We start from the raw sequence: 24382 nt of genomic DNA, 5'->3' as shown, positions 1-24382 counted from the left end.
GTTGATGGTCAGGCCAAACCATTTGCGTGCAGTTCTGAATCAGTTTACAGATGGTTACAAGTATGCAGGTGTGTGGGCTGGAGAAACACTGTTGTCTGCATATTGCAGTTCTTTTACCTGAGTGAGACTAATGAACCTTTTAGAATGCAGTCTGGACTGATTAAATAACATTCCATCAAATCTGTATTTAAGTTCTACTCATGCATTGTTTACAGATGATGTCTCGTGAAGCATGGCTTTTAGGTACAGAGTAAGCAATGTTAGCATGAGGACACATCCTTGTCTGAGCCCATTAGTAATGAATTTGTTATATGTTTCATTTTAGTGTAGCACTTGCCCAGACATATAATCATGGCAAACTAGAATACAAAGTATTCGGGGCACCCAAAAGGTTTTAAAACCTTCCACATAGATTCTCTGGGCCTTTTTTAGGCCATAGAACACAAATAGTTGACAGTTGTTGGTTCGAAATACAACTTCACAGTTACAGGTAGTCTGCATAAAACAGTTATGTTGGCCACTGATGCACTGTGTATATGGATGGAGTTAACCCCTTCAGCATCAGCTAAAGCCTGAAGATGATACACTGAAGTGCCAAAACTGGTAGCAGTATAATAAATGATATCATTATGATTCTTACAATATTGAACAGCCGTAGTCCCCCGGATCTCCAGTCACAAGGATGGACATACAAGAACAAATAGTAAAGTCTTATGTTGTTCCCCGCACTTTTCCTGCAGTTGTTGTGCACAAAAGATCATATCAATAGGTCCCCTGATGGGGTGAAATCCCCATTGTAATTCTGGAAGTATAGTCTTGGAAAGAGTCTGGAGGCAATTCAACAGAATTCTAACAAAAATTGCACAAGCCATGGAGATCAAGGATATGCCATGGTGTACCACATATGCTTCAGTCACCTTTTTCAAAGGTGGTGACAATTTTGTAGTTCTTCATGCTAGCAGGTACCCTATGGACTTCACACATTAGAAGAAACAGGGAGAATAATGTGGTTTTTATGTGGAAGCAACCACTTTGAATGATCTGTAGTGCTATTTTGTCAGGTCCGGTTACGTTTCTCCATCTCATACTATCTAGAGTCTTGTTGAATTCATGAAATGTCAGTGGGACTGCATCAAAGGTTGTGTTGAATGTTGTGAGACATGTTTAAGTAAGTTGTCATCAGCAGTAGACCTATGATTTAAGAATGAGGTGTAATGCTCTTTTGAGCAATTCAAGACTTCTTGTCGTCAGTGAGTATGGTCATATCGTTGGCAGCTTTCAGGGTTCCTGAATAGGAGTGAAAAGGCCCATATATTTCTTTTCTTCCAGTGTAAAAGCTCTGAAAATCCCTGGCATCTGACAGACTTTGGATTTTCTTAACTTTTTGTTGCCGCCAGATGTTCTTGATTGTTCTTATTTCAGTTTAATGCTTCTGCTTGAGCCTTTGAAAGCATGTTTTCTTTTCCATAAAGGATGACTCTTGGCACTTATAACATTCTTAATCACTTCATTATTGCCATCAAACAGTCATTTTTCTTTTTTGTGTCAAAACCAATGACCTCTTCTGCAGCCTTTTTGATCATGTTTTGTAAAGTGGTACATTCCTACTTGACATCTGTTGCATTACATGTCATATTGTTAAGTTGATCCAAAAGAGTGTCTTGCATGAGAGAGCAAACAGTTTCATTCTGCAGTCTGTTGATGTTGAATTTTCTCCTGGAGGGATTTGAGAAGTAGGATCATGTTTTATGATGGGCGAAGCCCCTCAGATGGCTAGCCAGCAGTTGTGATTGGTCCAGCAGGCACTGGTGTTTCAAGGTGCTTTTGTTATCAAGGTGTCTTTCTTGTCAGACTGCTGAGTGATGACATAGTTAAAGAGATGTCATTGTTTGGAGCATGGGTGCTTCCATGTAGCCTTATAACAATTAGGTAAGTGGAATTGTGTGTTGGTGATAAAAAAATTCATGCTCAGACACAGGCAAATAAGTAGCAGCCCATTTCCAACACCTTGATACCCATTATGTCTTCCCAAAAATGATTATCTCTTCCCTTTTTAGGATTTAAGTCTTCAGTTGTTATTATCATTAGCAAGTATCTTGAAGAGAACGTTTCTCAGTTGATGGTAGAACTGGTGTCTGTATCCTCTGCACTGGATAAAGAGGGAGCATTGTCAGAGAGGAGGGAGACAAAGCTATCTCCAGTGAGGATGAATTCGAAGAATTATAATTCTTTGATTGACAGCAGTAGGTGTTAATCAATATTGTTTCACTGTTTTTGTTTTTACTGCAAATCCTTCATCAAGGGTGTGTGGTTCTTCCTTATCCTTTCCTTTATAGTAGATAGTGTATTCTGAACTAGCCTCATTGATGTGTCCTTCAGCTGATACATTGGTTTCACTTAAGGCAGCAACGTCTGTTTCTAATCTAGCTAGCTCGTGGATGAGGAGAGCTGTTCTTCTTTCTGGTCTGTTACCACTTAAGTGTAGAAGAGTCCTCACAGTCCATGTTACAATAGTCATAGTCGTATTGTTCTTTCTTGGTTTCTGTCCACAAATTAGGAGTAACCTTCTGAGTGTGGATTCCCAGCCTGTTACAATTGTGACTATTCATGTATAGCCCACCTTTCAAAGGGCCTTCCCCATTCAAAATGGGCAACAGTGATCCTAAATAGGCCTGCCTGTTTGCAGATACAGACCATCACACAGCTGCCACCAGAGTGCAGGTCCATAGTAACAGCTTCCAGCTTCACTAAAACCTACTACCAGCATCCTTAGCTCACTGCCACTGGGTTTTAAGGAAAATGGCGGGAGAAATTACCATCTGCGTGACTTGTTTGAGGTGGATTTCAGCTAGTGAGGAAGTAACCAACTCATTATGATTCTGTAACCTTTCATCAGAGCACATGGGGATGAAATGTGATTTCAGACTTCAGAACAGGAACAAACTGTTGCAAGCTCAAGGACAGCAGAGAACACATTTACAATCAGTTTATCTGGCATAACCTCTTCTGCTTTCATGACCATTTCAGATGTGAGATATTCCCCTTTCATCCACTTTGTCATTGTGTCCTAGGGTTTTGGGGAAAAGGACTACAGAAAGGGATGTGGAAAGAGGTGGGACACACTTTGTCTGTTTCATGTGCTGGGATCTGTCTGGCTGGGAAGACCCTGCCAATAGCTTGGCCAGTGCTGGCATAGCTCTCAGCTTCACACAAATGTGCAAACCCCTCCACCCATACAGTTAGAGCTACGATAAGGTGGTGTCCCGTGGATAGAGTTTAAGAAATTGTCTTATGACTTAATACTGACTCATTCAACTGAACAGAATTTGTTAACTGACTCTCAGCTTGGATATTCTAAAGGATTCTCAGCAGAGAAAGCAATGTAAGGCCCCAAAAATAAAATGCTCACCAGCACAGCGAAACAAGGAAACGTACCCAGTTGGTGTATCTTGCCAAAGAATTTGATTGTGTAGATCACAAAATTCTACTACACAGAGAATCAAATGTGTACAGCCCCAAAAGTGTTTAAACTGGAACCCTTCTTGTTCTTCACCTTTGTAAATAATCTTCCAATGACTTTTTAGGGTGATCAAAAATCTGTGATGTTTGTTGTTGGCACAAGTGTCTGAACTCAGTCTTGCCAGACACAGCTAAGATGGTAGCTGAAGGGCTACAAATGGTTCAAAGCTAACAGTTTGTGCCCTGATCACACAGAGACTCATATTATGTGATTTCAAACAAGCAACAATGACCTCTTAACACCAAAAGTACACATCAGTTATCATATACTAAATGAAACACACTGTTTGAAATTCCAAGGAATCTAGTTGGATAACATGTTAAAATGGAGTCAACATGTAGGTAAACTAATTAAGTGGCTCAATTGAGTGTAACTTGCTCTTAGAAATATTTTCAATTGTTTTGACCCAAAGACAAGAGTGTTGACTTACTTTACATGTTTTCACTTTATGTAACCTTATGGAATTATCTTCAGGACAGTACACCTAAAGTAGACAAAGAATTTATTCAGCAGAAGTAAACAGTAAAAATATTGTGTAAAGTAGATAACTGTACCTCTTGCAGAAGCCTTTTTAATAATTTCAGAATTCTTACACTCACTTCCCAACATATCCCCTTCTTAATGGTTTTTGTTGCTAACAACAGAGTGGAGTTATGTAATCTAATAGGAAGACGTTCAGTAAGCTCCCTTCTAACATGAAGCAAGAAATTTGAAATCCCTAACCATTCAAAGTAAAATTAAAAACATATTTCTACAAATTATCAGAATATCTAGATTCAGGGACTGGAAAGTTCTGTTAGCCACTAGGGATACAGCATTGTTCATTGCAGAGCTGCAGGACAGGTAGCGATGTGCTGTAAATAGGATGCAATATTTACATTGGATAAACTTATTCTTTGGAAAGTAGGCCTACCATCGTATTCAAGTAACTTTTACTCTTCTAGTAGCAGCTTTTTTTAATTTTTTTGCAAAATAGCAGCTTTCTTTTTAATTTGCTTGATTAAACTTAACTGACATAAGCATGAATAGCATTGTGTAGTGTAGTGATAGTTTATTGTTAATAAAGTATGCAAATTAAGTTTCTCTTATTTCCTTGTCTTTTATTAATGTGTTCCTTGGCTCATTCCACATCCCTGAAGGTTCTCCTTGTTGATAGCATCAGTGGAACACAATGAGTGAGTGAGTGAATTAATTAATTAACTGCCTGTTGGTCATTTTCTCCATAACTGATGGCATATAGTTTCATAAATGGTACAGTCATAGTATTATTGTAGTATAATTCTTAGAGAAAATTTCAGATCATATTGGTAGCATGTGAAGGCATTCTTGTATGATGTAATCCAGTAAATTATTGTAATATTTGACAGTATAAACACCTATAAATTGTAATAGATACTACCATTTTTCCATGAGAGTAACTTCAATAATACTCGTAGTTGGTTATTAGTAATAGTGATTTTTGTTTGCTCCATTTTATGGAAGGTCGTGCTTCTTTCCTTGGTTCTTCTGTTAACATAATAAAGAAACTCACGAGTAGTTGAATTAAAGGCACCTACTTAGTTGCCTGTAGCACCCTCTTTCAATCTAAGGGAAATGACATTGTATCTCAGTGTGGACTCTTTGAGACACCAAAGGCATTGGGGAGCTGTATGATTCCATATTTGCTTAACTACCATTCACAACTGAAAGAGGTAAGTTGAAGCTTCATCCAAGGTAAGCATATATTGCTCGTTAGTGTCCCAGGATGTGCTCAGAATGACTGAGGTTAAGTGATGTGGGTGGCTTCATAAGCATTCTCTTGTCTCTGCAAGGTTGTTCAAGCCATTCTGACAATCTTGGAGTGATAGATGGCATATCGGCTTGCTGAGGTACAGGACACTTGTATGCAAAAAACAGATGGACATAATCAAACAGTGGACTTTGTATCATTCACTGCTAGTATGAGAGACCGTATTTCATTCCATATATGCATCCCCCGGCATGAGACTTTCTTCACCATCTGTCTGAATGGTGCCTTGTTGGCTAGTGGAATTCATCACTTCATGGGATGTTCGGTGTACTCATATCTTGTCAGTAGCATGTAGCGATATTTTTTATGACTCATCAGCCCGAATGACCAAAGAAAGACATCATCATATTTCTACTAGGCTGTTTGATTAAAATCATTACTTTATTTAGGAACTAGGCCAGTTTTGAGCTTTAGCTCAGATCTTTTTCTTTATATTCTCAACATTCATGCTGATGGTTAGTACAAGTGTGGTTCAAATCCTCATCCAGCTGGACAGATTAATGTTTTCTGTGGTTTCCCTTAATGTTGTAAGACAAATGCTGAGCTGGTTCCTCTAAATAGGACACAACTCAGTTGCTGCTTCATCCATCACTCTGCCACTGGTACTGAAATAAAGATATTTATATTCCATCTCAATTGAGCTGTTTTTAATGGAACATTAAATCTTAATTTTTGTTTTTTTTTTCTGTGCTTACTAACTTTCCAAAAAATTATTTTGCATTCTTCTTCATTTCAGCCCTCATCAGTTGTAGAATGCACATGTACCTGGCTGCTTTCGTCACTTCCACCAAAAAATGCTTCCACCCTTTCACAAAAGCTTGAATTGGCTCTTCGACAACAGCTGTGGACCCACCGTGAACTGCAGTTAGTAGTGGAAGAAACTGTTCGAGCTCGTTTCTTACCAACTTTAGAAAGAGGTTTCAAGATATTTTTGCCGGTAAATACCTTAAAAAATTGTAGATGTTATAAATGAACAAAAAGTAATACATTATTTTCTTTTATAAGCAAATTTTAATGTCCAAGATAACAGCGAACTGCATATTTTACAGGATAATCCTCTGTGCACCTTTAGTACCTTCTTGAGGCTCTGTGTTACAAATCAAGATTTTGGTGGCAGTTCAGTGACTCTGAAGCTTTTCAAAAATATGTGTGTAAACTTGAGGAAAAAGGTAAGCTTTGTGTTTGTATGATGTAACTGCCTCATATTATGCATTGAATGCCAACAATTTTATTTCTAACAGTGCTACAACTGATGCACCTTCATTTCTGCATTGGTGTTTCGTTTTTTTTTATAAAGTCACATTGAATGCCTTTACCTGTTGCCCAGAACATTTCAGGAGAAAATGTCAAACAATGTAAAGTCCATGTTGAATAACAACAGTATGAAAGGGATAGATTGCTGCTACTCATCACATAGATGAGGCATTGAGTCAGTGGCCACTCTGGCCTGACAGTGGGCTTTGCCAGCATCTGACATGAACAGCAATCTGAGGTGGGTGATGGTAGTAAGGAGAAGGCATGGGTTGAGGATGGGGAGCAATAGCAGGAATTGGGTGAAGGAAAATGATGTGCAGCTGTGGGAGCGAGCAGGGACTTGGTGGGTACACGATAAGGCTGTTAGGTGCACTGTAGGGAGGCTGTGCCGGGGGAGAGGAAGGGAAGAGGAGAGACCTAGAGAAGGGGAAAAGAGTAGTAGGTGCATTGGTGGAATAGAAGGCATGGATAGTGGTGCAGTGGAAGCAGGTTACTAGTGAAAATTTACATGCTGAAAAAATATTGTTTGAATATCTTTATAAGGAGTACTGCTGTCTTTGATGTCATAATGTATCAATAACTTGCTCCTTATGTAGCTACTTGCTTATTGCTGGGTTCTGCAACTTTTGGAGCTGAGTGTGCCTTTCCTATGAGGGAGCGTTGTACTGCTGTATAGTAACAACAGCGCCTCAGCGCTAGTGATTAAGCACTTTCTTGGAATGCTGAGAAGACTCAATGTTGAACTTCCATACAGGATGGTCACACACCTCCACTTCATGGATAAGTAATGTGCAGAATTTGGCAGGAAGTGGAATTAATAATAGAGAGCGTTACATCAGTTTGTGGAATGAAAGTCTTTCAGTAATTCAGTTATTTCATGAAAAGACATAGGGTATTAATAGATTTATGGCTGATATAGTGTGTCATTTGAGAACCAGTAATTAAATTGGAGAAACATTGATAGTAGAATGTAAATAAAAAGGCTTCTATGATCCATCATTACCAGTTTTATAAACATGGAAATGTAGTGTAGCAATGATTGCTTCAGTATGAATGTGAAACAAAAATAACTGTTAAATGAAATGGGATGAGTGTAGGCATTGTTAAGGAAGTGTGTTATGTCCAAAAGGAACAATAAACCAAAGTAATTTGACATCTACTGTTATTATTTCAAAGTGTCATGTTTCATTCTTTGATTAATACACTCCTGGAAATGGAAAAAAGAACACATTGACACCGGTGTGTCAGACCCACCATACTTGCTCAGGACACTGCGAGAGGGCTGTACAAGCAATGATCACACGCACGGCACAGCGGACACACCAGGAACCGCGGTGTTGGCCGTCGAATGGCGCTAGCTGCGCAGCATTTGTGCACCGCCGCCGTCAGTGTCAGCCAGTTTGCCGTGGCATACGGAGCTCCATCGCAGTCTTTAACACTGGTAGCATGCCGCGACAGCGTGGACGTGAACCGTATGTGCAGTTGACGGACTTTGAGCGAGGGCATATAGTGGGCATGCGGGAGGCCGGGTGGACGTACCGCCGAATTGCTCAACACGTGGGGCGTGAGGTCTCCACAGTACATCGATGTTGTCGCCAGTGGTCGGCGGAAGGTGCACGTGCCCGTCGACCTGGGACCGGACCGCAGCGACGCACGGATGCACGCCAAGACCGTAGGATCCTACGCAGTGCCGTAGGGGACTGCACCGCCACTTCCCAGCAAATTAGGGACACTGTTGCTCCTGGGGTATCGGCGAGGACCATTCGCAACCGTCTCCATGAAGCTGGGCTACGGTCCCGCACACCGTTAGGCCGTCTTCCGCTCACGCCCCAACATCGTGCAGCCCGCCTCCAGTGGTGTCGCGACAGGCGTGAGTGGAGGGACAAATGGAGACGTGTCGTCTTCAGCGATGAGAGTCGCTTCTGCCTTGGTGCCAATGATGGTCGTATGCGTGTTTGGCGCCGTGCAGGTGAGCGCCACAATCAGGACTGCATACGACCGAGGCACACAGGGCCAACACCCGGCATCATGGTGTGGGGAGCGATCTCCTACATTGGCCGTACACCACTGGTGATCGTCGAGGGGACACTGAATAGTGCACGGTACATCCAAACCGTCATCGAACCCATCGTTCTACCATTCCTAGACCGGCAAGGGAACTTGCTGTTCCAACAGGACAATGCACGTCCGCATGTATCCCGTGCCACCCAACGTGCTCTAGAAGGTGTAAGTCAACTACCCTGGCCAGCAAGATCTCCGGATCTGTCCCCCATTGAGCATGTTTGGGACTGGATGAAGCGTTGTCTCACGCGGTCTGCACGTCCAGCACGAACGCTGGTCCAACTGAGGCGCCAGGTGGAAATGGCATGGCAAGCCGTTCCACAGGACTACATCCAGCATCTCTACGATCGTCTCCATGGGAGAATAGCAGCCTGCATTGCTGCGAAAGGTGGATATACACTGTACTAGTGCCGACATTGTGCATGCTCTGTTGCCTGTGTCTATGTGCCTGTGGTTCTGTCAGTGTGATCATGTGATGTATCTGACCCCAGGAATGTGTCAATAAAGTTTCCCCTTCCTGGGACAATGAATTCACGGTGTTCTTATTTCAATTTCCAGGAGTGTATTTGAAAGTATGAGAGAGACACATTTGTATTAGGCACATATCAGTTTATTTTTGTAACAAAGTGTAAAGTGTAAAGCTTGAGTCCAATAGTTGCAAAAATCAACAAGGAGAGACATTAACAAGTAAAGTGAGGAACTTTACAACTTCTGATAAACACCAGATTACTTTTTCGAATTTTTTATGAATCTCCATGTAGTTAAATCCTGCTTCAATACCTTACAATCATAAAAAATGAACTTCATAGCCAATATCTTTGCAAGCTCTTGATGTAATCAAGGCAATAAAGTTCATTTTCTCATTGTCATTTAATTGCATTCATGTCAAAGTTTGGTATAGAAAGCTGTTTGATCCTTCTCTGCATACATACAAAACCATATTGTCCTGTTCTTACAGATTATACTATATGCACAATAATGATGTTTCATGTAGGAAAAAGCAACATGGATCTACATTTGTCGTCATTGTTTGGTTGCAATAACTTTTATGTATCCTTACAGGCATCCCTCAAAGATATTGATACACCAGATGATGCATTCCTAACAAATGGTTATTGGCTGTCATATATATCTATTCGCCTGATTGCTATTGTTGCTGCTAACTGCTTTACATCGACATTCTGTCAGCAGCAATTTCTGCGAACATTACGTGATTCTGGATTTTCAGATAATTTACCAGGTTTGTTGTTTTGTATATGTCATAATGTAGATATGTAAACTTGTGTTGACGTTATTGATCTCATTTGTTCAAACAACATATTTTTTTTTTCCTTTTGTGCAGATGCACCTGATTTTCATTATTTACTGGAGGTTGTACAGTGCTTAGCAGATAGTAATGTCAGGCCAGATTTGGAAGTCCTTTGTTCAGTAAATGTTGATGACCACAAACAAGAAATTCAGCGCTGCATAAGTGAACTTCTACAAGAAAAATCTCACCAGAAAGCACTAAATTTGGCAGCAATTACAGGGATACCAAAAGATGACATTTTCATTGCTCAGGTAATTTTAAGAACTTTGGTGCTCCACAATTTTTGTTTTTCACTGTGTGCAGAATACAGTATAAAAAGTACTAAATTTTGTGTTTGCACTGATCTTACCCATATTACAAAATGAAGTTTATTTGTTTGTACTGACACTGATCTCATTGTATGCAGGTGGCCAACAAATGGGGGGGGGGGGGGGGAGGCGGAATGAACCATTTACATCTTCTGCTCACTACATTATGCTGTAGTAGCATTGGCTTTAGTGTAATCATCATTAGTTTGTTCTTCTGCTATCTTTTTTCTGAAATCTTTTTCTCAGACCGTTTTATTTCTGTTATCTGCCTTTTTGAATTTGTCTTTGACATGTTGCTACGATGGGTAGTCAGACGACTTTATATGTGCCTCTTCGTAATTTTATATATACCTTTGCAGTAATCGAGTAGAAATAATTTTTGTTTGTCACTTTTATGGTACAACATTGATTCCAATGAAAACCTTAAAAGATGCATAAAATTTCAAAAATTGTGTGGTGGAGTAGGTAGGTGGCAGTAGTGTTCCTTGAGGTACAGAAAATGACCGGCAGGTGGCAGAGTGATGCTGCCATGTGGGAGAAGGCAGCAGCATGCGCAGCAAGATAGCTGCCCTGCTGTCAACATGCACTGTGACTGAGCAGCGATCGGTGATGCATGTTTTGTGTGGTGAAGGTGTCAAACAAATCAAGATTCATCACAGAATGACTGTGGAGTTTGGAGATTCATGTTTGTCTTTGCAGCAAGCTTACAAGTGGTCTAGGAAGTTCAAAAGCGGTGTAACTGCCGTGGAGGCTGCCCCAAGAACAGGGCAGGCTCACTGCGTAGTGATGGACGAGAACATTGCATTAGTGGAGGATCTTGTAAAGGAAAACAGTCACATAACTCTGAACAAAATTGCCACAAGTTTGAAGATTAGTATTGGTTCATTGCGGAATATTGTTCACAGTGTATTGCACTTCAGTAAGATGTCTGCTAGATGGTTGCTACGTCAGTTGATTGCTGAATTGTGAAAGACTGTCATGTTGATGCCTGTGAAGAACTTTTGCATTGTTTCCACATCAAAGGTGATGCATTTCTGGGAAAAATTGTTAAAGGCGATGAAACTTTGATCCACTATCACCAACCAGAAAAGAAATGGTCGAGCAAACAATGGTGGCACAGCTCATCGCCAAAACAAAAAAAAAAAAATTTACACTCAACTGTGTGTGGGAAAAGTCGTGCTCATTCTCTTCTGGAATGGAAAGAGAGTAATTTTGGAGCATTACATGGATAGGAGAATGACGGTAGCCAGTACTTCGTGTTCATACATGCTGAAAAATCAGCTTCACCCTGCAGTCAGTAGTAAACAATGAGGACTTCTGACAGGAGTATTGCTACAGCATGACCATGTAGCTCATAAGCAGTTGAGACTATTAAGTAAATTAAATCTAAATGTCTGGTACATTCTCCTTATTCACCAGACCTCACTCCTAGTGACTTTCATCTGTTTGGTGTACTCAAAGAAGCAATGGGAGGGAGGCTTTCAGAAGTGAAAAAGAGGTGAAAACCATGGTGCATGAGTGACTACACAAATGACCAAAAGAATTCTTTTATCAGGGTATCTGTGCACTTCTTAAGCAGTGGAATATGTGCAATCAGCACCAAGCAGACTACTACAAAAAATGACAATAAGTTTTTTGTTCATTGTTACAGTTAAAAATATTACAGCACTTTAAACATTTTCATTTGAATCACCTTTGTATAACTTATAAGAAATAAATTTGATGCTGGTATCTTCTACTTTCACTTATACATAGCACCAGTGTTTGTGGTCTACAGATCATTGTATCCTCATAAAATATTATTGCAAGACATTCTTGTTATGTTGAAATGATTCTTTTCATTACATGTACTTCAGGAGATTATTAACAAATTTCCATGTTTCAGTCTCATTCAAATTTGGCTTGGGTATTCTCTTATTTTCTACTCTCAACAATCCACCAGTTTTCATCCCAGTTGGCTTGGGCTATTCAGTACCTGTGCTTTATATAACCATGTAATCCTGTTCCTTTACCGTCTTTACTCTGGGAAAGAATGTCTGTATTTGGATAGTCTACATTCTTGCACACAAAAGTGCTGAGAATTTGGTTTAGTGTGATTTAATGCTTGTTCCATATTCCCATTGAACAACAGTTTATTATGATGCTGAACACATTCTTATGTCAGAAGGTCAGTGTATATATTTATCTTTCAACTGTTTCTGTGGCTACATTGTGGCCCTTTACATAGCTTTCTATAAGCCTATTTTATTGCACTGTTGTGACAACTGAACTTAATTCTAGCACCGTCTTTGCAGAAAGAAAGAAAATGCACTACAGTATTACCTATTAAGACTCTTACATGAATTCTAAATCATATTTGATTTTTTTCTTTAATCTTCATTGTTTCTTATGTTCTAAGACAGTGGGTAAATGCTCAAGCAATTTTATGGCTTCATGACTTTTCTCTCCACACTGTAATCATAAGGAGACATCCATGATTTCTACTAAATTTGTTTAAAAAAAATTCTGAAACAGTCATATCTGTAGACCTAGATGATCAGTTTTATATCATTCATTTCTTCAAATCAATAAGCAGTGATGCTAAACAATGCTCAATAAGGATGAATTGGTGTGAAGACGACTGTTTAATATGATCAAAACCAGGCATATAAGGATATAAGTGAGAAGTACATGGTATCAGTCCTGATTACAAAATAACAGTGCTCTAGCAACCAAAATATAAAAAATGCACCACATTAGTGTTAATGATTTGTTGATTGCTGATAAATTTAAGGCAAAAAAATCAGTAAGGAGTCAAACACAGTTATTGGAACATAGAAATAGTGATGATGGAGAACACATTTAGTAAAGAGGGGGGAAAACTTTTAGGGAGAAACAAAGGATGAAGAGCCTAATGTAAATTAAGACCTGGTGGATGATGGGTAAGATATGTGTTGGTGTGTCAAGATTAAACATCCAAATCACCTGAGTATTGAAACAGATGCTTGTGGCCCAGCTGTTATGTTCAGATCATGCTCAACGAAAGTATATTGGGTATTACCAGTGTACTAGCTGACAGCCATGTAAACTTACTGATAACTTGTTGGTGAGCATGCCAGTATAAAATACGTAGCTAATCTTTCAATTAACTTGATATTTTTGTACTGTATATACAGTCTGTTAATGTGGTCAACATTACAAACAGATGGTAAAGGATATTGCCTTACTTGTTTCATAACCCAATAGAGGAAACCTTTGTCCTCATGCAGTGTCCATAATCATTAGTTTACTTTGAATTCTTGACTGAGGTACTCAGAAAGAGACATGAGTGCAACTTACACTTCTTTTTTTGAGGCTGCGTTTCTCTGTAGCCACCCGAAAGTTACGAAAATGAGTAATGCTGCAGTGTCTAAATATATGGGTAAATCAAAGTAACTTGTACAGAAGTGGGTAACTTGCTATAAAATGGTTAAAGACATGGTTAACTTTGAATAACATGGCTCAATCGGTAAAGTGACTCGAAAAGTGGAAAAAATGGTTATTAACCTTTTTGTGGGAAACCCATGCATTGTGCACAAGTAAAATTCACTGTGAAATAGCTGCCAATGCAAATTCAATGCATTTGGAGGTCTCTTCCACGTAAATATGCAGAAAACATGGTTTCAAGGAATATTCAGATGGCACTGTAGGTGACTGGATGTACATTGCATTTTTATTTTGTTCATATACAGTGTATGTATTTGTTTTACTTTGTTGTCAAATACATTTTTCTATTGATGTAGTTGACCAGGATTTTACTTAACAGACTATATGCTCCCAGAATTTGCTCTCTACTTCGTAATGTAATTTTTGCCAGGTATAAGCTGTTAGTACCATAACTCCAACTGCACAGAAAATCATGTTCTCCTTTCTTCTGTATGCAAAGTGATGTGAATTTCTTGCTCCCCACTGCCTGATTACCCCTTATCATTTTCTTCTGCCATAATGTTTATAATCAATAGAACTCCTTTTTTATGGTGGTTTGCAGGTGTGTGTGTGTGTGTGTGTGTGTGTGTGTGTGTGTGCGTGCGTTCATAAATACCGGAATAGCTCTTACCTTGACAGTACAGTTTTTGATATCCAGTGCTTTTATTTCCTGGTAAATATGAAAATGATGCTAAAGAACACAGGGAAGTACTGCACGTTTGAGGGCCTAAAATTTTTGGATTGAGTAAGTTCCTACTTCTCAGCTACAATATCAGTTTAAACTAATTTGGCTTCATATTTCAATTTTCCAAAGTGCAATTAATTGCACATTATAAATATTGTAAGAAAGTACGAAATACTGCCAATACGCATACATAAAAGTAAAAATTGATCAGTTCTAACCTCCTACTCTCTCCGACTCCTCCCCCTTCACTTCATTGTTCTCACTATAGGGGAGCTCCTCTTATGCTGTGGCCTGAATGACCTGCCCTTCCTTTTTAGCCATCCAAAACTTATCCTTCTTTCCTCCCCAAGGTAGGAACCAATAGTTCTGAAAGTTTGGGTTGTATTATCAGTTTCTTTCATATCTATGTTACCTCTTGTAGGTGATTTCCCGCCAGCGATTCTGTCTCACAATTTCCTAATTTTTTTGGTTTAATGTTCATTTGATTCAGTGTATTCCTCCCTCTGGCCTCCCTCCCCCCCCCCCCCCCCCCTCTCAATACAAAACTTACTTACCTTATTCTTGTTACAGATGAAAAAGCTATGTTGAGTTTCATTATATCTTGTCTCCTTTCTTCTTGGCTTTTCCTATTATTCCATATACTCATTTTATAGTTGAATTTTCTTTTTGAAGTGGGTTAGTAATTCCACACATTCATTCTCTGTGTTTTATTCGACATTATTAATTCAGAATACAGAAAACCATCTCACTGAAAACTAACAGTGATGTGTCCTATGTGGTAGTACACACTCAATAACAGACTGACACTGGTTGTAGTCAATTAGTGTTCACTTTCATTCCACACAAAAATGCAAAAATACAAACAAACCTGTTCAGCATTGACTTAATGTGCTGATTAAACTTAACCACAAATTAATTATTCATAAACAATAAAGATTATTTAGTCTGTCCCTGAAAGTGCTTAAAGGGAAGGAATCACGATGACAGGAGTCACTGAATTAGTTTACAGTAGGTTAATAAGTTTTATGTTCATTTAGCATAGCAATATGGCCAACTCTACATTCTGAATTTTTTCCTACCTGTGAGAAAAGATGGTTGCTAATAGGAACTTTTATGAATTGTGAATCACATCCAGTATTCTCTTCACCATAAGCATAATATGAATATAAACATTTTGCCATGTATTCTTTCGTGTTTGCTGCTATCTCATTTAAATCCTGTCTGCCTAATAAACTACGAAACTAGAGTGAGACAACAGCAAACGCGGAAGAATATACATATTATGTCATGTTTATATTCATATTATTCTTATACCTAATAGTGATACAGTCAGAAATGAAGCACGGCAATTGACTAGATTTTTAAATCTAAGATGACTAATTTCTGTGCAGAATGTAATGTACTAATTTTTGCTAAACTCTCGTTCAGAACATCTTCTATCATACACAGTCTATTATTTGGTTCTTGTTGATCACTATCAAAGAAAGCAGCAGTGTAAGTAACAACAAATAGCAGTCTCTTGCCATTGTTTCGCTAATGAGACAATTCCTCTCCTTTTTTCATTGTGAGCGGCGGTAGCGCGCACAAAAGCAAGCCATGCCGCGAATGGTGACAGGCCGTAAACACTCATTATCAGAATGCGACAAACAATGCATGACATGGTACAGTAATACATTTTCAGCTTAGAGTGACATAAACACCTATAACAAAGAGAACGGCACTTATGAGATCAAATAAAAATAAGCAATCTATGCAAACCAGACGAAGCACGTGAAAAAGGAAGGGTACCCGTATTAATATGGACGGATCGCCTGACGCATAGGAATGGCTACCTGGTAAAGCTTAACTGCTAAGCTTACGACTTGAACCAAACTACTGTAGCTGTATCGTCATTCATTCGACCTAAATTGTGTTTCGTATTAAAATGGACCAACTTTGTTTCGATTTGGAGGTGCGGCCGAAAACTTTTTTCTACCCTTGAATTTCGAGTCTCAAATTTCAGGTGTGGCTTAGATTAGGGAAATTTTTTTTTCCTTGATTTCGAGTCTCATTTTTCAGGTGAGGCTTAGATTCTAGTGCGGCTTAGATTCGTGTAAATACGGTATGATTGCCTGCTAAAAGGGGCAACCAAGCTGCTAGTGACATGTCTGACGTGGCTCTGCTCGGCCACATACTCACTCCGTGTCTGTTGTTTGCAGTGTGGGCATTCAAATAACTGAGCCTGATCAGGCTTCACATCATACTGCACATGGAAAATAATTTGTTATTTCCAGAGAATCATAGAAAAAATATAAAACTCACTTTCAAACAGAGGATTTATTCTGCTTGTCATTAACAGGAAATAATGTTCATTTTTAATTAAATACTATTCTTGAATTCTAGAAGACAGGTATCTTTGAAAAGAAAACATGTGAAGAACTTTATATATTTATAGCCATAACTTTTACATTTTTCACTTGTTTGCAAGAGAATAAAAGCTGAAGTTATTTTTAAGGAGTAGTATTTCACTGACATGTTCAGGATTTAATTGGTTGTGGTGATTTGTTAATAACACGTCAGTGCTATTAAAACACTGTTTACTAGTTTCGCTTGTTGCTTGGAATACATAAAATATGTCTTACGACTGCAGCTGAGTCTGGCCTGCTCCACCACTTTAAGATGTCATCATTATCACTGGGGTGCATTGAAGTGTAAACCCATGAAAAGATCCTTCTTTCTACATGGTGATGCTACTACACTTAAAGGCTCTCTGTTAATAAAGAAAAGAGAGAATGGTAATACAGAACTGATATGGAAATCATGAAGTCATAACCAAAAAAACATGTGCCTTACTTTCATGGATTATTATATGAATTGTAATACTTCCATCTGGCTATAAGGGACTATGCACTAACTATACAAAAATGATTGTGGTAATGGTTGCATGTTGTACGTGCTTAACTTGCACATATTTGTTGCTGACTGGTAAGAGTTTCCTTCTTTCCATTTGCATCAAGCATATTCAGATCACAAAAAGATGGCTAAAACAACATAGAAGTTTTATGCTTCTAAGTAATTGTAACCTCCTCACATAGGAAAGTCAGAGTTTGGTTTTTAATACATTGCAACTCCTGTTAAAAATACGTATCTATCAGTACACACCAGTAACACTATTTCATTACAGATCTATCCTTTCCTCATGTCAGAGTGAAACAGTACTTCTAATTGCACTAATTAAACTCACTTCGCACTCATTGTCATTGACAGTCCAGATTTGTAGAAGTTAGTGAAACCAAAGAACTGACTGACTTGATTGTAAGTTCTTTTTCATCTTCTAATTCACCTTCCTGAAAGTTCAATATCATAGCACTAGAATAAATAACAGCAATTGTTTTCTATACTAAAGCAGCAACTTCATTATATTGAGTGTGTAAAGATTCTAGTATAGTAAACAAGCTGTTCCAGCATGTACACATTTCTTGTTTCAAATATGAGGAGAGGCCACTTCATGTACCGTACAGTTTTGCAGTATTTAGTTGATCTGCGAAGTGCGGGGCATGATTTGACAAGGTGCTATCCTCAACAAAAATTTAGCTAAATACTGTGCTTATACAATGAGTAGCTCAAAGAACCCTTTTTCGATTTTTGAAGCCTTTTATTGTATTGGTACCTTTGCCAGTGACACAAACAAAATTATGCAACGTGTCAGGTGAAATGTCCCAATCGTCCATCCTTTCTTCTGTTTCTTTCATAATATGTACTTATGTCTTCTTTATAAGACAAATTTAGTTGTAAATAAAACATTATTCACAACAGACAAATCTGTGATTATGTAATGTGCCATAAGGGTTGAATAATGCATCTGATTATGCAAACCAATCCACTTATTAACTGTTGCATCACATGCTTTATTAATAACTTCAATAGTAACCCAAGGCATTATGTTCTTTCAAATCACATCAGCCTATTCTTTGATATTTCTGCTTACAGTAAAGAAATGTGCCATGCCATCTCAGATGCTGACTTCTCCATATTGTGCACCCAGAACTAGTCATTCTTGGCCTACTTTTTTGAAACCTTCACGAGAAACAATATTAAAAGATCTCATGTTTTCGGCACACATTGCAAGTCACTTTGCTGTTATACTATTTTCTGTTACTGCCAGTATCCCTGAAGAAGATGTGTCAGTGTAAAATTGGTTAAAACTGTGTTTCTTTAAGCAAATCCTACCCAAGCCAAAACACAATAATGAAGAGCAGTTTATACAGTACATGTATCCAGTAGACTTTATGATTTTGTCTACAGCCAATAGATATTTATTCCATACATCATTTCTTATACCATCCCTTTTCTTCAGTGTGTACATGTTGGTTTCAATCTTAATTCTTAGTGTGCTGGCTTCCTCATGCTGCAGGGCTACATGCAAACACGGAATCAAACATTACTTAGAATGTGATCATGGCTTCTATGCTTGGGCGTGACTAGTGGTGCAGGCAGCCTATCCAGTTATGCTGTGCTCAGTGCACCTCTCATTTTGTGCTTGCTTACTTGGTCATGCACGACTGTAGTACCCAGAGGTGTCTAATCATCCAAAAGTGCCTTAAAATGAATGGTAGTAAATATGTTGTGATTGGAGGACATGAGTCAGTTCTGTGGCAGCTGAAATGCTGTGGGCTTCCACCACACAATGGGCAGTGGTGGGCTGGGAGTCCAGGAATATCACAGCCGACATCAGGGATGGTGGAGCATGTGGTGTGGGGCACTAAGAATTTGAAGAGGCAGGACCAGCATGGAGCCCTGTTGCATCATGGAGGACAACTTAGAATTTAATGGTGCGTGGTGGCACTGAGGACTGGCTGAGAGTCCTGCTGTGCCATTGAAGACACTTCAGTAAGTGTAGGGCATGCATGTGTGCAAAAATACAAATAGCAGTGTGAAGCACAATTGACATTAAGTTGGAATTTTAGCTGAACATAAGGTAAGGTATGTGTACTTACATCAGGGTTAAGGCATAGAAGAACTTGACAGGTGTGGGCAACAGAGTGGTTTAAGTGAAAAGCATATTGTCATGTGTCATCATGAACTGTACAGCTCATCTTGTTTCTATGTTGCCATGGTGGAACAAGAAAACTTGCTTAGCACACTGGAACATGTATGGCAAAATGACCCTTAAAAAAATCTTCATTGCTAAAATTGATGTGTACTTCATGGTAGCACATACTCAATAACTGGTTTCCCTGGTTATAGTCAGTTAGCATTTATTTTCATTCCACACAAAAATGCAAAAATACAAACAAACTCATTCGTCATTGACTTAGTGTGCTGACTGGACTTAACCACAAATCAATGAGTCACGAACAATAAGGATTATTTAGTCTCAGTTCAGAAAAGTGTTTGAAAGATCATAAGTTCCCCAGAAGGAATCACAATGACAGGAGTCACTGAACTAGTGTACAGTAGGGCTAATACATCGTACATTCATTTAGCACACCTGTTCAGGAAGTGTCAGAGTCTTTTCAGAAGGGTAGTTGATCAAAGTTGACGGTCTGAGTTCCAAACAAAAATACTAGTCTTGGAGCACCGAATGTGTGGGAGGCCAAGTCAGAGGGAGAAAAGTTCGCAGGGTGAAATCTGGCTGCTTATAGTGACTGCAGTTCTGTATCTTCCAGAACAAACTGCTGCCAGAACCATGTTTTGTAAATCCTGGCATTTGCTCTGTTATGGAATTGCATGAAGTGACTCTGCAAATTAAACTTCCAGAGAATGGCAGACCCTTCTCATAAATACATGCCTGACAGAGTGATGTCTGGTCAATTCTTGGAAAGCACATGAATCATTGTAACAGAGTGGTGCTTCTGATTGTGGCACTATTGTCTGGGATGCACACATCACTGGTCTCGAGGGTAATGCCTCTCATGACAAAGCAAGTGCAGCATGTTTCTGTGGTGCTGACTGTAGTTCCACATCAAAACAGACTGTTGTGTTTTGAACACAGTCCAGCTCGTTATGGTTGATACACCATGCCTGTCTGTGTCTGTCAATGAGGTCACCCCTAAGGAGCCAGAGCAGTGGCAATGTGCAGACCATACCTGTAATGCAGATAGCTGTGGTCGCAGGCGAAGGCCTTGAATTGTCAGACTGCATGCTAAAGACAGACTCGTTAACAAAATTAATTGGAGATTAATGGGAGATTGAAGAGCTACTAAATAGCTTATTGTACTGAGCAGTGCAAATCTACTGTTCTCTAAGAGTAATCATTAACAGTCATTTGCATTCTACACAATGTAACTTCTCTATGAAAAGTGTTGCATTGGCTTACATATTTTGAATTTTCACATTTATAACAATATTTTGATTAAGATCATAACTAGCAACAATTTCCAACTTAAAATTACTGAATTTTTATTATTTTCATTAACTGTGAGAAAGGGACATCTTAATTGAAAGACTTGCACAAGACTATTGAATCACATGAAATTACTTTTATTATTAATCTTAAAAATTATACCAATCTGTTATAATTTGTGTATTAATATTCAGACAGCCATAGTTTTTCCCAAAAACTGTCATTTACACATTTTAATAAAAATAATTTTGTAAAAAGGTTTCTGTTACTTAACAAAACCCAATTTTAATCATGCAAATAATTGACTAATGCTGTTATTCCCAACAAAACATATTACCTAATTACTTTTGTGTTTGCTTGTGATGTTTGCAAAGTTGATGAAAATTTCCTTAATGAAATAAAAATACTTAATTTTCAGTAAACACATTAAAGTGTTTTTGTACAAAAGATTTTTACAATTATAATATGTGCTTTGAAGATAATTTCATGAAGAACATGAAATGACAAAAAAATTCTAGCTCATCACAAATTTACTTATTTCCTGTATTTCACATGTAATGTTTCTACTGAATGATCATGTTATATAAACAGTAGTATAAGATAATAGAACAAAAATTTACTTTATTTTTCTGTATGTTATTAAATCAATAATTAAGAGATTTATGTCACTGGTACCAGTCTTATCGTCTCGTTTTCTCACTCATTAGCAAAAGTTGAGGTGACAGAAGAAATTGTTTTGAAGGAAAGAAAATGATTATAAATTTTTGGTAATGTTTAGTATACAAACTTCAACTCCATTTAATTTTTCAGTGTTTGTATGATTATACTGCATTAAACCAATCTGAAAATATTGAAGATGTAGAAGATTTCTGGAAAAAATGGCACAACATATTTTCAGATGAACAAGTAAATGCAGCACTAGTCGCAGAGTTCTTTCGCAAATGTTCGCAAGCTGCAAAAACACTCACAGAGAGGTAAGCCTGTTGTCATATTGTATCAGATGTGATGCAATAACGCAATCAGTATGCTTATGAAAACTGCAACTTGCAAACATTTCAGCAAGATGCACAAATAACAATTTTCCTGTTTGTAAAGGATATGGCAGTGAATTCATGGACATCATATCTCTCATACTCATTTCTATAAAGATTAATAAAAAGAAAATGAGAAAGTAGATGCAAAAAACTGGTTAATGTTTTCCTGTTGTACGTGATAAAATTTTGAGAATACTGCCAGTCAGGGTTCATTTCCTAAAACTATATCTCAGCTGGGCAACATCTGTATTTACAGCTTCATCCATATGTTGCAAGCTGTTGCAGACTAAATGGTTGATAAACAGGCTGCTGATGTCAGTACTCTCTCCTTAAACTCTATTGATAAAGCAAGGTTCCCACTGATAAAGAGAGAGAGCTTACATATGGTGATCCCTCATTCTTTTCAAAAAGTTCACTGTTAAATACAAGCAAAGTTGAGGAAAGAGTATTTGGAAACAAAACAGTGATGCTCACCTGAAATTTATAGTGGATCAGAATCAGTGACCTTGTGTGTGGAACCCTTGTAAGATGTGAGACCACGCCAAAACTGACAAAAATGTCCAAGTTGCTCACTTGGTGTGACTCAAGTCTGTTGATGAAGTCAGCAGTGATGCTTATACGAGGGTTGGAACTTTAATAGTGGCAACTATTTATATACAGCTTGTACAAAATAGATACGTGTTTCAAAGTTTTACTGACCTTCAAAGTAGTCACAAGCATTGTGTATAACCCATTGCCAGTGATGTGGAAGGCGTAAGATACTCTTAGCAGTGCCAGTTGTGTTGACAGTTCGAGCTGCAGGGTCTATTGCACGATGAATTTGTAGCAGTTCTGAAGCGAATGCCGTGAAGTGTTTCCTTCAGTTTAGAAATCGAATTTGACTCAGGGGAGTGCAGTAGGTGGTATAGCACTTAGTCAAACAAATCATTAACAGCTTGCACTGTACGTGATTAAGCATTGCCCTGCAAAATGGTCGTTAGGTCCTGCAGAAATTGTCATTACTTCTGTTTCTATACTGTTCAGTTTTGGAACACAAGCTATGACCAGCTTAGAGATAGAAGTGATGACACTTTGTGCAGGACCTGACCATCATTTTACAGGACAGGGGTCAAGCACATACAGTGCAAGCTGTTACTGATTTGTTTGACTAATGGGGCTGCTAAGTGCTATAACACCTACTGCACTCCCCTGACTTAAACCCTCGTAAGTTCAACTTGATTTCTAAACTGGAGGAAACACTCCAAGGCATTCGCTTCAGAACTGCTACAAATTCGTTTGGCAATAGACCGCTCCGCTCGAACTGTCAATGCAACTGGCACTGCCAAGAATATTCCACGACTTCCACATCACTGGCAATGGGTTATACACAATGCTGGTGACTACTTTGAAGATCTATTTTGTACGAGCTGTAAATAAATAGTTGCCACTCTTAAAGTTTCAACCCCCGTATGATGGGAATCATGTCCCCACCAATTATCTAGGAAGTGCTTAGGAAGCAAGGTATAATGTAGTGTATATCTTCATGACAGATCAACAAAATGCAATCAATTGAAAAAAAAAATGTACAAAGGATTCTAGTAATACAACTAATGACCAAATTCTTGCTTCTATGTTGCATAACATGTCTTGCGCTGTTGGTGGTAAAAGGTTTAATGTAATCATTTCTTCTATCCAACACTTGTATGCTAAGATCCTTTTGTTCCTCCTTTGCATCTTTCTTTTTCTATTGAACTACGTATTTTAGTGTGTGTGTGTGTGTGTGTGTGTGTGTGTGTGTGTGTGTTTTCTATTTATGATGTGTATGGGTCATCAATCTTCTGACTGGTTTCATATAGCATGCCACAAATTCCTCTCTTGTGGCAAACTCTCCATCTCAGAGTATCACTTGCACCCCTACATGCTCAATTATTTGTGGGATGTATTCCAGTCACTTTCTTCCTCTACAGATTTTACCCTTTACAGCTCTCTCTCTTGTGCCATGGAGGTAATTCCCAAGTGTGTTAACCTGTTTTATTATCCTGTCTCTTGTTCTTGTCAGTATTTTCCATGTCTACCTTTTCCTGTTGCCTATTCTTTGGACAACCTCGTATCAGCCCATCTAATGTTCAACATCCTTCTATACTACTACATCTCAAACACTTCAGTTCTCTTGTTTCCAGTTTTCTCCAGCCCATGATTCACTACAATACAGTAGGCTCCAAATGTACATTTTCAGAAATTTTGTACTCAAATCCTGTGTTTAAAACAAGTAGACTTCTTTTGGTGAAGAATGTCCCTTTGACTGTGCTAGCCTACTTTTTATGTCCTCTGTATTTTGTCTCTTGTTATTTTGCTTCCAAGCTAGCAGAATTCCGTAACTTCATCTACTTTGTAGTCGCCAAATTTGATGTTAAGTTTTTCACTAGTCTCATTTCTGCTACTCCTCATTACTTCAGTCTTTATTCCGCTTACTCCCTATGTATAGTGAGTACTCATTAGTCTGTCCATATGGATCAGCAAGACCCCGGATCTTCCTATCACTGAGGATAGCAGTGTGATCAGTGAATCTTATCATTGTTATCCTTTCACCCTAAATTTTAATCTCATTCTTGAACCTCTCATTTATTTCCATCATTGCATCGTCAATGTGTAGATTGAGTAGTGGGTGTAAAAG

General features: G+C 38.5%; 1 protein-coding gene across 1 annotated transcript in view; it reads left to right on the top strand.

Moving 5' to 3' along the window:
* Window positions 1-24382, top strand: part of LOC124798902 (spatacsin) — a 369496-nt gene that overhangs the window by 217714 nt on the left and 127400 nt on the right. The window contains exons 19-23 of the mRNA XM_047262433.1: window positions 6046-6246; window positions 6359-6478; window positions 9687-9864; window positions 9967-10184; window positions 21506-21669. Coding sequence (XP_047118389.1) covers window positions 6046-6246; window positions 6359-6478; window positions 9687-9864; window positions 9967-10184; window positions 21506-21669 — 881 coding nt within the window. The remainder of the gene's footprint in view (window positions 1-6045; window positions 6247-6358; window positions 6479-9686; window positions 9865-9966; window positions 10185-21505; window positions 21670-24382) is intronic.

Source organism: Schistocerca piceifrons, chromosome 5 (assembly GCF_021461385.2).
Source record: "Schistocerca piceifrons isolate TAMUIC-IGC-003096 chromosome 5, iqSchPice1.1, whole genome shotgun sequence".
In the NCBI taxonomy this organism is placed as follows: Eukaryota; Metazoa; Arthropoda; class Insecta; order Orthoptera; family Acrididae; genus Schistocerca; species Schistocerca piceifrons.
This window is presented reverse-complemented; position numbering and strand designations above follow the sequence as displayed.